At 39.6% G+C, this 17186-nt stretch overlaps 1 protein-coding gene across 4 annotated transcripts in view; it reads right to left on the bottom strand.

Annotated features, from left to right (window-relative positions):
• The window catches only part of PBRM1 (polybromo 1), a gene marked incomplete at both ends in the record, with an annotated part of 99242 nt that overhangs the window by 17269 nt on the left and 64787 nt on the right, over positions 1-17186 (bottom strand). For all 4 annotated transcript variants that reach the window (XM_079713335.1, XM_079713332.1, XM_079713333.1 and 1 more), the window contains 2 exons: positions 7627-7784; positions 10128-10273. In XM_079713335.1, the coding sequence (XP_079569461.1) occupies positions 7627-7784; positions 10128-10273 (304 nt within the window). The remainder of the gene's footprint in view (positions 1-7626; positions 7785-10127; positions 10274-17186) is intronic.

Raw genomic sequence — 17186 nt, 5'->3', positions numbered from 1 at the left:
TTCTTATATGAGTTCTGGGTTTTATGTCAAAGGTTATAAAAATTTCTTTCCCATCACTTCTGTTGGTATCTTTGCTACTTCATTTTAGGTTCATTTAAGCCTGTGATTTATCTGGGAATTTATTCTGAAGTTGACATGGGAGATGGATACAATTTTACTTTTTCCAAATAGCTACCTAATTTCCAAATATTACTTAGAGAAAAATCCATCTTTTCCCACTTACCTGGGATGTCACTTTTATCACAAATTAAATTATATTTGAGTCTACTGCTAAAGTTTCTATTCTGTTCAAATAATGTTTATTCATATAAATAATTTAAATTATTATAGTGTTATGATGTTTTAGTATCTGTAAGGATAGACACTCTCCCCTTCACCATGCTTTTCAGAATTTTCCTGATTTTTGTTTCTTTTTTGACATGATGTTAAAAAATCAGTTTTTTTAGTCCCAACTTTCTCACAGAAAATTCCCATTGGTATGTCTTTTGGGATCACATTAAAGATTAATTCAGGGAGAATGAACATCTCTATGATGTTGAAAATTCTTATTCAAGCACATGTTATGCTCTGAAATTTGTTCAAGCATTCCACTGATTGACTGATTGATTGATTGATTGGGTGTGTTGGGTCTTTGATGCTGCGCGCGGGCTTCCTCTAGTTGCGGTGAGCAGGGGCTACTCTTCGTTGCAGTGTGCAGGCTTCTCATTGCGGTGGCTTCTCTTATTGTGGAGCACAGGATCTAGGTGCACAGGCTTCAGTAGTTGTGGCTCACGGGCTCTAGAACGCAGGCTCAGTATTTGTGGTGCATGGCTTTAGTTGCTCTGCGGCATGTGGGATCTCCCTGGACCAGGGCTCGAACCCGTGTCCCCTGCATTGGCAGGCGGATTCTTAACCACTGTGTCACCAGGGAAGCCCAAGCATTCCCTTTTAAATGCATTAAAAGTAGCACTAAAAAACTTTCTTTATACAACTGTGGCAATACCTTGTTAAATTTATCCTAAGGTAATTCTATCTTTTTTTTTTTTTTTTTTTTTGCGTTACGCGGGCCTCTCACTGTTGTGGCCTCTCCCGTTGCGGAGCACAGGCTCTGGACGTGCAGGCTCAGCGGCCATGGCTCACGGGCCCAGCCGCTCCGCGGCATGTGGGATCCTCCCAGACCGGGGCACGAACTGGCGTCCCCTGCATCGGCAGGCGGACTCTCAACCACTGCGCCACCAGGGAGGCCCAATTCTATCTTTTTGTTATTATTTAATCTTCTTTTTTACAGTGCATTTTAAAAAATTAATTAATTAATATTTTGGCTGCCTTGGGTCTTTGTTGCTGCGCGCGGGCTTTCTCTAGTTGCAGCAAGTGGGGGCTACTCTTTGTTGCGGTGCACGGGCTTCTCATTGAGGTGGCTTCTCTTGTTAAAGAGCACGGGTTCTAGGCACGTGGGTTTCAGTAGTTGTGGCACGTGGGCTCAGTAGCTGTGGCTCACGGGCTCTAGAGCACAGGCTCAGTAGTTGTGTCATACGGGCTTAGCTGCTCTGCGGCATGTGGGATCTTCCTGGACCAGAGCTCGAACCCGTGTCCCCTGCATTGGCAGGCGGATTCCTAACCACTGCACCACTAGGGAAGTCCTATTATTTAATCTTTTAAGGCAATTAGTTTGTTATTAATTTTATATTCAACCATCTTACTTCTCTTATTATGTGCCATGGCTTCTTGGTTGAGTCTCTTGAATTTTCATCTCCTTAATTTCCTTATTTGAAATGTCTGTTTCTTATTTCTATCTGCACTGGCTAGTACCTTCAGAACAACGTTAAACATGAGTGACAAGAACATTCCTATTTTGCTCTTGACCTTAACAGGAGTGTTCATAGCTAACAACTTACTAAACATTTACAAGCAAAACATGTAAAAACAGGTCAGAAACACTTTATAACTCTTTTTTTTTTTTTTTTTTTGTGGTACGCGGGCCTCTCACTGTTGTGGCCTCTCCCGTTGCGGAGCACAGGCTCCGGACGCGCAGGCTCAGCGGCCATGGCTCACGGGCCCAGCCGCTCCGCAGCATGTGGGATCTTCCTGGACCAGGGCACAAACCCGCATCCCTTGCATTGGCAGGCGGACTCTCAACCACTGCGCCACCAGGGAAGCCCATAACTCTTTTTTTTTTGGCCGCACTGTGGCTTACAGGATCTTAGTTCCCTGACCAGGGATCAAACCAGTGCCCCTGTAGTAGAAGCGTGGCGTCTTAACCGCTGAAGCACCAGGGAAGTCCCCATATTACAAGCTTAAAATAGTTATAATTATTATCACTGCCTTGGATTTACACAGCACTTTACTTACATAATCCAAAGGCTTTTCAATTCGGAGAAGGTACAGTTAGTATTTTCCATACTTCAGAGAGTAAAAATAGAGATTTGGAAAAGGTAAAAATTCTGCTCACAGCTAAAGAGTAAAAATGACTGGTGGCCTTGGAATGGATATGTTGTCCCTGTCCTGACTTGGGGTTCCCACCAGGCCCTCAAAAGATAGGGAAAAGACAAGAGTTTAGGAAGTTTCATTTACTAATGGATAAAAAATCTGTAAAAACCTGCTGGATTTCGACTGGAACTGCAATGAATCTATACATCAATTTGGGAAGAACTGACATCTTTATAATACTGAGTCCTTCAGCTATAAACATGACGGATCACTTCATTTATTTAGGTCTTCTTTAATTTCTCTTGATAATTTCCTGACGGTTTTTTTTTTTAGCATGTGTATGTGTGAGTCTTATATATCTTTTAAAAGATTTATTCCTAGATATTTAATGTAAATTGAATATTTAAAAATTTTAGTTTTCTAACTGCTCAGTGACGGTAAATAGAAATAGAGATGATGTTGATATTTTCACTAATTCTAACAACTTATCTGAACATTTCTTGGATTTTCTTTGTACCTTTGGAAAAATTGATAATTTTATTTTTCCTTTCTAATTTTTAAAACCTTTTTATTTTTTTTGCCTTACTAAGAATAGTTTTTCAATTAAGGAATCATTAAAAAAAATCTACTCTGAAGAAAACAGAACTTGCAATAAATTAGGAACTGGCATGTTTGAGGAGCTGAGGTTCCTGGAGATTTTATCACTCAAGTGGCCTAAGGGTAAAGGTACTCTCTGCCAGGTGAGGCCATGTTCATTCCCAAAAGCAACTTCTTGGTGGCCATTTGATTACCATTCAAGTTAGTGAGGACAACTCTTAACAGAAACTGAACAAATAACATATATATAATAGTTAGGAAAACAGTACTATTTCCTAAGTGAAATAGGCCCACTAGGTCTATATCGTAGAAGATGAAAAAATTACACCTAATTATCCTTAAAACTTTTGTTTCAGAGAGACAAAAATGAGATTTACATTCAACAGTGTGTATACTAAACACAATGAAATTATAAATCCTCTAGGCTTAAGTTTAAACACTTTAAATTATTAGTCTACAAAAACAAATTAATTTAAAAAAAGATCTGCCTCCTTGCATTTAAGTCAATATAAAATATAATGAAGAAACACTTTTCTCCCATGCGGAGGGTGGATACTGAAATCCACAAGCTGGGATGAAAAGCCAGTTTGTGACCACTAGATGCATTTTCTTTAGGGGTTTATCTCAAGATGAACATCTCACTGTTGTCCTGTTGTCCTGCCTAGTATTATTGGCACCCCCTTTCACTCTCAAAAGTGTCCCAGTTGGCTGTAAACCAACCAACAATCCAAACACCAGTACAGAAGTATAAACGAGAAGACCTAAGTTTCAGTTCTGGTCCATTTCTTGGACAGTAACATGACCTTTCTGAGAATATCAGCATCTTTTACACAGGGTTATGGTTTGAAATAAATGAAATCCTAGATTTTTAAAAAAACTAGTTTATAAACTACAGAATGCAACACATTCTAACAGGCAACTGTAAAAAGGAATTACTTCAAGTGATGTCAGTGAAAATGGCAGTTGGGGAATCCACGTGTTCCTTCACAGAAACACTAAGAAAAGCTAGCAAAAACTGTGAGAATCAACATTATTGGAATCCTGGAAAACAGCTAAAAGTTTACAGCAACCAAATGAATCCTTACTTAAGGAAAAAAGTGACTGAAAGCCAGCAGGAGAGCGTTGTGGCATTTTAATCTACCTCATCCATCCCCCCCACCCCCCCAACTCTTATTCTTTGGGGAATAAGAGTTTTGAAAAGCTTCCACATAGTCCTGAAAATCTAGAAAGCCATGCACATGCCATGGGCAGGGTGCATGCTCAGCAAAGACCTGAGAAGGCCCTAAGCTCTCACCTTTAGCTGACTATCAAGCCCTGCACGAGCAGGTAGTAAAGGCAAAGGCAGAGTTGTACACTTTTGCACTGAGTTTTGTGCTCCAACAAAGATGCAGTATGCTTGCAAAGACAAACTTTTGTGCTCCAACAAAGATGCAGTATGCAATTGCAAAGACTGGGAATTTTTTGGGTTTTTTTTTTTTTTTTTTTTTTTGCGGTACGCGGGCCTCTCACTGTTGCGGCCTCTCCCGTTGCGGAGCACAGGCTCCGGACGCACAGGCCCAGCGGCCATGGCTCACGGGCCCAGCCACTCCGCGGCATGTGGGATCTTCCTGGACCGGGGCACGAACCCGCATCCCCTGCATCGGCAGGCGGACTCTCAACCACTGCGCCACCAGGGAAGCCCTTTTGGGTTTTTTTGATCCAAACATTTAAGAAAATCCTGTTAAGTCACTAGCTGACCACAAAGCTAGCAGAACAGAGACTTCAGTGATAGCATAAAGAACACAGTCTTTAAACTAGCTTAGAAAAGTCACTAAACAAGCAACGACAACCCACAATAAGCAATAACAACAAAACTTGAGGAGGGGGGAGAATGTGATTTCTAGAGTTATCACATCATAGTATTCAAAATATAGTTTCAACATCCAGTTTTCAACAAAAAAATTATGAGGCATGCATGAGACAAGTAAGCGTGGCTTATTCACAGGATTAGAAAGAAATGAACAGAAACTGTCCCTGAGGAAGCTCAGACACTGAACTTACTAGACAAAGAATTTAAATCAACTGTCTTCAATATACCCAAAGAGCTAAAGGAAACCATGGACAAAGAACTAAAAGAAACCAGAATGATGTCTCACCAAATAGAGAATATCAATAGACAGAAAATGTAAACACTAAATAGATATTCTGAAGCTGAAAAGTATAATAACTGAATTGAAAAATTCATTAGAGGAACTTCCCCAGTGGTCCAGTGGCTACGACTCTGTGCTCCCAATGCAGAGGGCCCGGGCTCAATCTCTAGTCAGGGAACTGGATCCCACCTGCTGCAACTAGGAGTTCACATGCCACAACTAAGAGTTTGCATGCCACAACTAAAGATCCTGCATGCTGCAACTAAGGATCCTGCAGGCCTCAACTGAAGATCCCACATGCTGCAACTAAGACCCATCACAGACAAATAAATAAATAAATATGGAAAAAAAAGAAAAATTCATTAGAAGGGTTCAACAGATGATCTGAACACACAGAAGAATCAATGAACTTGAAGACAGGTCGATTAAAATGAAAAGGCTGAGGAAAAGAAAGAAAAAAGAATACAGAAAAATGAACAATATCTTAGAGACCTGTGGCACACCATTAAGCATAACCAACATAGGCATAATAGGAGTCCTGGAAGGAGAAGAGAAAGAGAAAGGGGCAGAAAAAATATGTGAAGAAACAGTGGCCAAAAACTTCCCAAATTTGATGAAAGACATGAAAGAAAAAACTGCCAATGGAGGATTCTATATCCAGCAAAAGTAGCCTTCAAAAATGGAGGAATCAAGACATTTCCAGATAAACAAAAGATGAGGGAGATTGTTGCTACCCGACCTGTCCTACAAGAAATGCTAAAGGTTCTTTAGGCTGAAATGAAAGGACATTAGACAATAACTTGAAGTCATACAAAGAAATAAAAACCACTAGTAAAGGTAACTACATAGGTAAATATAAAAGACAATATTATATTTTTGGTTTGTAAATCCTCTTTTTCACCTATATGATTTTAAAGACAAATACACAAAGCAATAATTATCAATCTATGATAATGGGCACACAAAGTATAAAGAGGTAATTTCTTACAATAATACAAAGGGGGAGGGATAGAGCTATAGAGGAACAGAGTTTTTTTGTATAGCATATGAAACCAGATGGTCATAAATTTAAGATGTAATCCCCAGGGTAACCACGAAGAAAATAACTAAAAAAGAATCAATGATACAGTTTTCCTAACCAAAGAAGACTTCAGTCTCACTTTTGTTATGTTCCCTTTGAGTCTCTCAACTAGGTTTACACTAGGGAGTAAAGCTCTAGGGCACAAGTTAAAAGGAAGACTTTCTCTGCTGCAGAAACTCAAGAAGGATTTAGTAACTTCACTAGATTTTGTTGCCTCTCCCTAGAGGGAAAGAGGAAAATGTACTGAATTATTGGCCATTCAGACATTTTTACCATATCCAATTCTGAAAAAATTCAAAGCACCAAAAACAATGTAGGTAAACCGTAAAGTGACCAAAGTCTAAGTGTAAAATACTTTTTAATCTGCAAATTTCCTTTTGGTCGTAAGCATGGTGGCTCCTTCAACTTTATAACCATATGTAATCAATATAAAGCTTGTGACTAGTAACCTTTTGGAAAACCACTCCAAAAGATGTAAACAGTAGTTGGTGTAAGTAAGCTAATGAGTTAATTCAGGGCCAGAATAAATACAACAGCTGAAAACAATAACAGTATATGGTGCATATAACTAGATCTGAGAAGCAGAATGCCCCTGTGAACACTCAGTAGGATGACACAACAGAAACCAAAACAAGAGTCCTTCACATTTTTGGAATGGGAACGATAACACTACTAGGGTTAATCCAACAGTGACTGTAAAAGTTTTTTAATTGCTCTCCCTGCTTCCTACCTTATTCTTACAACACATCCTCCAAACTGCAGCCACAGTGATTCCTCTAATGCATATACATCGGCTCACATGGCCTCTCTGCTCAGACTCCTCACAGGACCTCTCATCTGTTCCAGATCAATCCGTGCACTGTCTGTAAGACCTACCATGACCGAGTGCCCAGCCACCTAGAGGGCTCATTCCCTACCACACCCCCTGGCTGATCCAGCCACCTGGCTTTCTTATTGTGACTCAAACATGCCCAGATACTCTGCCTCAAGGTCTTTGAGTTTGGTGTTTGCTGTGCCTATAAGGAGTAAAATCTCAGTTTTCAATGGTTTTCTTCCTCACTTCCTTCAGGGCTCTACTCTCATGTCACCTATCAGAGGGGCTTTTGTTGACCACATTACCTGAAATAGGACCTCCCCTCAACATTACTCTCTATCCTCTTCCTCTGCTTTATTCTCATTCATAGCCCTAATTACTACCTGATGTTCTATATATTTAATTTTAATTTATTTACTGACTCCCCAGCCTCTGCCCCACTGTAAGTCTCTGAGACAGCTGAGATTTTGGTTTTTTTATTGCTGTATACCTAGCACCTAGAAGAGTACCCAGGACAGAAGAACTATTCAACCAACTGTGGAATGAATAAGATTAAATTAAAAGCATGAATACCTACAATTAAAAGCATGAATACCTACCTAGAATACATGTCATGGGGCAGGTTTCTTCCAGATTACTCAGAAACACTTCTTTCTTGTAGAACATTTTTGTGGGCTCGTGTTCCGTCTCTTCTGGGTGAATGAAGATGGGGCCGTAAAAATATGCAGCTCCATCTCGGACCCATACCTTTTCAATTCTTGGGAGAAAAAAATGGAGAAATTCCATTAAAATAGAGTTCTTACAGGTTTCATTCCTAAAGCCTTAGTCTAACAAAACTTCTGTTAACCAAAAACTTAATGATATGCACTATTTAGAGGAGTTTCATTGGCTGTTTTGATAATAAGACAATTTCCTTGATTTTTTTCCCCTTTAAGCATGTGAAAAGATACTTGGAAAAAAGAGAAGTGAACATTTGGCTACTCATCTCAGGGGGAAAATTTTTTTTTAACATAATACTAAGGCATACAACTTAATAGTTTAAGCTGCCTCTCAGGTTTTCTTCCTGAGATGCTAAGCATCTATCATTGGATTTGTGAGCTGAATAAACACACAGATCATCAATATTTGGGGTCAGATCACATTAGTGGCACATATTCCTTTAAGGCCATGGTTCATGACCTTTTTGAAGGTCAAGATCTAATACCCCTTTACCGCATGAGAATCTGATGAAAGTCACAGGCCATCTCCCTAGAAAAAAATAAAAATTAACATCTGACTGTTCAGTGCAGATACTGTACCATTCCTCACAACCACACCATAAAGTTGCTATTATTATTATTGTCCCAATAGCCTCACGGTTCCAGACATGAAGCAGCATCCTCATTGCAGTTAATGGTAACTCTACCCTTCCAGTTCCTCAGGCCAAAATGCAGGGGTCACCCTTGATCCTCTCTCGGACACTACATTCTCTTAACTCAATCTTTCAAAACAGGATCTGACTAATTTACAGAATTGGATCTGACTAATGGCCTGAACCACCCTCATTCTTGCCTGGATTATTGCAATAGCCTCCTAGCAGATCTCACTGTTCTACCTTTGACTCTTTACAGTCTATTCTTAACAATCAGTAGACAGAGCAATCCTGCTAAGACCTAAGTCAGATGTCAGTTCTGGGGACTTCCCTGGTGGTCCAGTGGTTAAGACTCTGTGCTTCCACTGCAGGGGACGCGGGTTCGATCCCTGGTCGGGGAACTAAGATCCTGCATGCCTCGCAGTGTCGCCCCAAAAAAAGTCACTTTTGTGCTGAAAATAATCTGTGATATTTCATTTAATTCAGTAAAGGCCCAAGTCCCTACAATGGTTTCTGAGTCCCACAAGATTTGCACTATATCCCTTGGCTCTCATATCTCCTATCTAACTTATGTACAGCTCACTCCGCCTGTAACAAACTCTGATGATTTGAACAGGCCAGGAATGCCTCTCTTCCAGTCTTTACACAGGCTGTTCTCTGTCCCTGGAAAGCTTTCTCCCTGGATATTCACATTACTCACTTCCTTGGTTTCTTCAAGTGTTGGCTCAACTGTCAGCTCTCAGTGAGGCTTTACGTACCATCCTATTTAAAGTTTTGAACACCCTAACTTTGACCATCGCACTCCTGATTCCCCATACCCAGCTCTATTTTTGTCCACAGCACATATCATAATGTAATGCACTATACACTTTACTTATTCATGATGTTTCTAGTTTGTCTTCCCACTAGAAAAAAGATCCGCGGGACTAAGGATACTTGTTTGTTTTATTCACTAATGTATCTACAGAGCCTGGCAAATAGTAGGTGTATAATAAACAACTACCGAATGATGAACAAATACAATGAGGAAACAAGCTCAGAGAGTTAAGTCATTTGCCTATGGACATTAAACTAGCAGGGCTGGGACTTAAACCAAGATCTCTTGGAACCAGCTACTTTCCTTAACTACTATCCTCTACTGCCCAGCCCTGCACCCTGACTCCTTTAATGCTATTCTATGCCACCCAACCATACTTCCATCCATTTACTTGTTCATCAAATATCTGAGCCTCATGCACTATGCTTGGAGCAGGGGATATAAAGGTATATATATCGCTTTTTTGCTCAAAAAGAGAGGGTCTCTAACTCTCAGGGCATTTGCAGTCTGGTATGGAAGCCTGATATAAATGATATGTGCTCTGAGAAGAAGAAAATAAACGGTGCTCTGAGAATGTGTAATAGGGAGACCTAACCTAATCTGGAGGAGACAGGAAAGGCTTCCTTAAGGAAGAGCCATTTCAAATTTAAGCTAAAGGAGTTCACCATATGAAGCTGGCAGGGAGATTTCTGGGTTGAGAGTTCAGTAAACGGTAGGAGAAGAAAAAGCAAAAAAAAAAAAAAGGGATTCATGGAAGCAATTTAAAGAAGGAAGTGTGGCTAGAGGCGTAAACAGGGAGAGTGTGGTGTGAGAGGAAGCTGGAAAAGTTGCCAAGGGAGGGACTTTAGCCTTCATCCTAAGCAGTGATGAATTTCTACTGGCTCCGAATCTCTCAAACCAAACCTCGTCCTCTCTACCTCAAAAATGCTCACCTGCCCACACGAGGGCGCACCAGGCCATGGGACTTGATGAAGACACAGTCGCCAACCTTCAGCCACATGTCATTATACCGGAGCTGCTCAAAGTAGTGGCAACCTGGTTCACCGTTAGACATTTCCACAGGGACATCTTCTTTCTCCTGTGGTAAAGGAAACTGGTTGAAGACAGGCCGCTGACAATCAAGGAGTTGGCAGAGAAGGTAAGAAGGGAAAGCAGATTTCCTTCATTTTAACTTAAAAGAAAAAATAACCATAAACAGAAGCTCTGATAAAGATAGGAAACCAAAGGAATAGGTTGCTGAAATCAAACTAAGTCTTACCAAATATTGTATCTATTTTAAATTTCTAGTTAATTTTCATAAAATAATGTTACTCCAAGACTGTTTTATTCCCCTCTCCTTTCTTCCCCCATTCTCACAGACTTCAGCAAAAAAAAGCAATGGAGAAGACTTATCAGCATACAGAAAACAGCTTCACGCAACTGTTAAAAAGGAGCAAATTCTACACAAGCTTCCTCTTCACCACATTTCTTCATATTAACAATTGACTGATTTAAAAATTTTATCATTTTGGGGGCTTCCCTGGTGGCGCGGTGGTTGGGAGTCCGCCTGCCGGTGCAGGGGAGACGGGTTCGTGCCCCGGTCGGGGAGGATCCCACGTGCCGCGGAGCGGCTGGGCCGGTGAGCCATGGCCGCTGGGCCTGCACGTCCGGAGCCTGTGCTCCGCAACGGGAGAGGCCGCGGCAGTGAGAGGCCCGCGTACCGCAAAAAAAAAAAAAAAAAAAAAAAAAAAATTTTATCATTTTGATTTATTCCAACATGGAAAGGAACAGCATAGCCTCTGTGACATAAATACACATACTCTGTTTTTGAATAAATTACAGGGTCTGTCACCTACTGGCTGCTGTGACATGGGTAAATTACTTGACCTCTTATGCCTTAGGTTCATCATCTGTAAAGTGAAGATACTGTGCCCATCAGGTGGGGCTGTTAGGAAGCTTAAATGACACAATTCACGTTACGTACACAAAATAATGCCTGACTCAGAAGAAAAATAAAAGATAATTCTGACTAATGAAAATAAGAAACATAATTTACTGAGAACCTAGCAGATACTAGCACAGCACTAGGTGTTTTAAATATAAAAGCTCTAAAACACATAAAAGCTGAGGAAACTGCAGAACATCCCCCAAATTTTCTACTGCATCTCCCTGAGAATGTCTGAAACTTCAAACTTAAGGAAAAAAAAATCTCCTTTAGACTGTCCAAAATAATTTAATGTTTTGATCTTCATGATTTCAAATGTGGTACTGAAATGGACTTCCTGGAAAATCCTTAAGAATGAGAAAGGTCCCACATATATGCTGGGTGAGGGGCACCTGAAGGAATGGAAGCTATGAAAAAGAAGGCCTTGAGGTTAAGAATACATTTTTATTTCAGGAGTGGGTTCTGTTCTAGTTATTCATCTAAAAAGTTCTTAGCAGGACATGTTTTGGCCATGCAATATTAAAATAAATATATGAGACTAAAAAAAGTAACTCATACATAGAGAGGACACTGGGGACTTATGAATTCTAATGACAATAATAATAACAAATTTAAGTTACTTCCCACATTGACTTCCACTGACATTTCTTCTTTTAAAATTAATGTCTCTATGATTCCCAGACATACTGGTAAAATGTAAAAAATATCATGTTTTTTCCCAAGCTCCTTTCTTTTCTCTTTCACTGTAAGGACACTAAAATGGATATTTTTTCCAGGACACTAAAAATTCATTTTTTTCAGTTTTTACATTAACAATTTAAAATCTTTATTTTTCTTCTTTATATAAAAAGTATATTTGTTGGAAATAATTCAAACATTAGAGTATGTAAAATTTAAAAAACAAGTCTTGGGGCTTCCCTGGTGGCGCAGTGGTTGAGAATCTGCCTGCTAATGCAGGGGACACGGGTTCGAGCCCTGGTCTGGGAAGATCCCACATGCCACGGAGCAACTAGGCCCGTGAGCCACAGCTACTGAGCCTGCGCGTCTGGAGCCTGTGCTCCGCAACAAGAGAGGCCGCGATAGTGAGAGGCCCGCGCACCGCGATGAAGAGTGGCCCCCGCTTGCCACAACTAGAGAAAGCCCTCGCACAGAAACGAAGACCCAACACAGCAAAAATAAATTACTAAACTCCTACCCCCAACATCATCTTTAAAAAAACAAAAAAAAACCAAAAAAAAACCAAGTCTTTTGTGATCTAACCCTAGAGATAATCATCCAGTTTAGTTTATAGTTTACCATGTTGTTTACACATACGTATATGTAAACATACATTTTGACTTTTCTGAGTAATGATGGAACCACATCCCATTGTGCTACCTGTTAATTCCTTTTGCTGGCTGCACAGTTTGCATTATATGAATGGATGTATAACAACTTAATTCCCATTCACAGGCATTTGGGTTTGGCCTAGGGTTTTGCTTTTACAAACAACACTTATGTCACCCTTTGGCGTACCTAGCTGAGTACTATGTTGGAACACATTCCCTGCCATCAAACAGCAGGGCCAAAGGGAATGCCACTGATGGGAGATGAGAGTGTGTTACCCCACACCGACACCAGGCTGCATGTATTATCAGGCTTCAGATCTCTTGCCAATTTGCTGGGCATTTTAAAAGCTATTAGATTAATACGTTTTCTTTTTTTTTTTTTTTTTTTTTTTTTTTTTTTTGTGGTATGCGGGCCTCTCACTGTTGTGGCCTCTCCCGTTGCGGAGCACAGGCTCCGGATGCGCAGGCTCAGCAGCCATGGCTCACGGGCCCAGCCGCTCCGCGGCATATGGGATCCTCCCAGACCGGGGCACGAACCCGTATCCCCTGCATCGGCAGGCGGACTCTCAACCACTGCGCCACCAGGGAGGCCCTAATACGTTTTCTTACATTTTTGAATGACCTTCTATAAATGATCTGTTTGGTCCTTTGCCCATTTTTCCAGTATTATTTTTTCCCTAGACTTCAAAGAGCTCTTTGTACATTAGAAACAGCAGTCCTTAGACTGTTTCATTAAACTAACTGATATTGTCAATTGCATCAAGAAAATGATCTTTTTTTTTCTTTTATGGCTACTGGGTTTTATATCATGTATATAAAAGGATCCATTCCAAGCTTATAAATGAATAAAAGATTACAGGTAAATAATAGTAAATGTACTTACGTTAGCAACTTATGTTTCTTTTTTAATGTTTATATCTTATTTTAGAATATGAAATGAGGTAGAGTTCAGGTGGGGTTTTTTTTTCTTCTTTTTTTCAAATGGCTACCAGTTTTTCCAGTATCATTTGATTCCATCCTCTCTTGCTGATTTGAAATACTACCTTTATACAAACTTTCAGTTATAAAATAAATGAATCACAGGTATGAAATGTACAGCGTGAGGAATAAGTACGTAATATCTTTGTATGGTGACAAATGATGACTAGACTCACCATGGTGATCATTTTGAAATGTATAGAAATACTGAATCAGGAACTAACATAGTATTGTAGGTCAATTATACTTCAAAAACACAAACTCAGAAAACGAGATCAGATTTGTGGTTACCAGAGGCAGGGGATAGGGGGAGAGGGGGATTGGATGAAGGTGGTCAAAAAGTACAAACTTCCAGTTATAAGATAAATAAGTATTAAGGATGTAATGTACAACATGATAAATATAATTAACACTGCTGTACGTTATATACGAAAGATGTTAAGAGAGTAAATTCTAACAGTACTCATCACAAGGAAAAAAAATTTTTTTTTCTATTTCTTTTATGTTGTATCTATATTGAGATGATGGATGTTCACTAAACTTACTGTGGTAATCATTTCATGATATATGTAAGTCAAATCATTATGCTGTACACCTTAAACTTATACAGTGCTATATGTCAATTATATCTCAATAAAACTAGAAGGAAAAAAGGCGACTGTGGGACAAAAGGGAAAGTATGAATCAAGTCTCTAGATTAGTAAATAGTATTAAAGTTAATTTTCTGGTTTAGATCCTTGTACCATGCTTTACAAGGTGTTAACATTAGCAGAAGCTGAATGAAGAGTATAAGGAATGTCTTTCTACTATCTTTGTTAAGCACTTGGCACATTTGTTAAGTCTAAAATCACTTCAAAATAAAAGTTAAAATATATAAAATATATAAAACTAGGGACTTCCCTGGTGGCGCAGTGGTTAAGAACCTGCCTGCCAATGCAGGGGACACGGGTTCAATCCCTGGTCCAGGAAGATCCCACATGCCAGAGAGCAACTAAACCCATGCGCCACAACTACTGAGCCTGCGCTCTAGAGCCCACAAGCCACAACTACTGAGCCCGTGTGCCAACTACTGAAGCCCACATGCCTAGAGCCTGTGCTCTTTAACAAGAAAAGCCACCGCAACGAGAAGCCTGCTCACCACAACGAAGGGTAGCCCCCGCTTGCCGCAACTAGAGAGAAAGCCTACGTGCAGCAACAAAGACCTGACAGAGCCAAAAAATAAATTACTTAAAAATATATATATATATATAAACTAAAATGAATGAATGAATATCTTTATATTCTGGATTTAATTGTGAAAAGCCTATTCCCTCCACTGACCAACCTTGAGCTAATATCTTAATATTTTTTTAATGTATTTTTGTAAAATGTAATATTTGGCAGGGTAAAGCACTCTTGACTACTCTTTCAGTTTTCCTTTTTCTGGTGACTGTCATGTATTTATTCTTTCCTAAGAATGCTAGAATTAAAAAAAAAAAAAAAAAAAAGGATGCTTGAATAATTTTGTCAAGTTCCAAAACAACCTATTCAAGTCTTTAATGTCCTGCAGTAGACTATTTTTCTTCCCATAGGTTCCATATACTCCTTTTAAGATAATTTCTTAATGTATGTTTTTTGTTCATATGAATTGGATATTTTCTTCCATATGATTTTTCTAACAGTTGTTAAAGTGTATTCAACATTTTCATTTTACTTTCAAAAGTCTTATGAATTATTGTTCTGTTTATATAAGAAAGCTAATGACTTGTATATAGATTTTGAAATTTCTACTTGTTGAATTGTTTTCAAAAACTTTTCAGTTAATTCCTCCCCATTATCTGCAAAAAAATAATTTTGCCTCTTATTGTCAATATTTTTACTACTTTTGTTTGTCTTACTACATTGGCTACTCTCAGAAAAATATAGATAATGGTACAGAAAGCACCTCTGTCACGTGTATAACTTTAAAAGGAATTTCTTTTACTCTAGGCTTGAGATACGAAGACAATTTTTAAAAATCACTTTGAGGAAATATCCATCTGAAGAATTCAATCAAGATGGGTACTATACCTTATCAGATAATTTCTCCTTTTATCTACTAATTATAATGACATATATTACTGAATTTTCCTAATTTTGAACAATCCTTGCATTCCTAGAATGAACTCCCGCCTACTTGGTCATGTTGTTCTCAAACAACTAACTTGATTTCACTTGTAACAATACTTTTTTCCCAAGTATTGTTTGTATCAATATTCATAAAGTAAGACTGAACTGCAGTTTTCTGTTTTTACTTTGTCAGACTTTGGAATCAAGATTATTCCGGCTTGGTAAAACAAACTGGGAAGTTTTCTTTGCTCTCCATGCTCTGCAATAATTTTTTTTCATTTGGCCGCCCCGCACGGCATGCGGGATCTTAGTTCCCCAACGAGGGATCAAACCCATGCCCCCTGCAGTAGAAGCGCAGTCTTAACCACTGGACCACCAGGGAAGTCCTTCAATAATTTAAAGGGTTAAAAGAATTTACCTATGGAATTATCTGACCTGAGTACTCTTTGAAGTGAGCTCTTTGACATTAAAAAAATTTCTTCACATTGTTGTCCACTTACATGTGTTATCTCTTCTTGATTCCACTTTACTAATTGGTATTACCCTAGAAAATTATTCACTTCATTCAGGTTTTTAAAATTATTTTTTGTTTTGTTTTATTTATTTATTTTTTGGCCACACCATGCGGCTTGTGGGATCTTAGTTCCCTGACCAGGGATCTAACCCAGGCCCTTGGCAGTGAAAGCGTGGAGTCCTAACCACTGGACTGCCAGGGAATTCCCTGATTCAGGTTTTCAAATTTATTAACAGAAATGTACAAGTCTTTAAACTTCCTCTACATTTTGTATGTTGAGTTTAATTCCCTTCTTTTTCCTTTATTAGGATAGTTGGTAGTTTATCTCATTGAACTTGTCGAAGTCTCCTTTTTAATTCTGCTGCTATTTATTTATTCATTTATTCATTTATTTATTTATTTATTTATGGCTGTGTTGGGTCTTCGTTGCTGCACGCGGGCTTTCTCTAGTTGCAGTGAGCGGGGGCTACTTTTCGTTGCAGTGCACATGCTCCTCACTGCGATGGCTTCTCCTGTTGCAGAGCACGGGTTCTAGGCGTGCGGGCCTCAGTAGTTGTGGCACACGGGCTCAGTAGTTGTGGCTCGCAGGATCTAGAGCACAGGCTCAGTAGTTGTGGCGCATGGGCTTAGTTGCTCTGCGGCATGTGGGATCTTCCCGGACCAGGGCTCAAACCCGTGTCCCCTGCATTGGCAGGCAGATTCTTAACCACTGCGCCACCAGGGAAGCCCTGCTGCTCTGTTTCTTAAGTATTAATTTCTTTCTTTCCTTTATAGTTCCTTCTTTCTATTAGGCTGTTTTTTTTTTTTAATTTAATTTAATTTTTTTTTTTGGCTGCGTTTGGTCTTTGTTGCTGCATGTGGGCTTTAGTTGCGGTCAGCAGGGGTTACTCTTCGTTGCGGTGCACAGGCTCTAGGCACGCAGGCTTCAGTAGCTGTGGCACACAGGCTCAGTAGTTGTGGCTCACAGGCTTAGCTGCTCCGCAGCATGTGGGATCTTCCTGGACCAGGGATCGAACCCATGTCCCCTGCAATGGCAGGCAGATTCTTAACCACTGCGCCACCAGGGAAGTCCCTAGGCTAAGGTTTTATATTGTTGCTCTTTTTCTAATTCTGAATTTGAGTACTTTATTCATTTATTTTTGAGACTAGGTATTCTGAA

This window comes from Hyperoodon ampullatus (genome assembly GCF_949752795.1).
Source record: "Hyperoodon ampullatus genome assembly, chromosome: 10".
Classification (NCBI taxonomy): domain Eukaryota; kingdom Metazoa; phylum Chordata; class Mammalia; order Artiodactyla; family Ziphiidae; genus Hyperoodon; species Hyperoodon ampullatus.
Note: the sequence above shows the minus strand (reverse complement) of the source record. Positions and strands in the feature narration are given on the sequence as shown.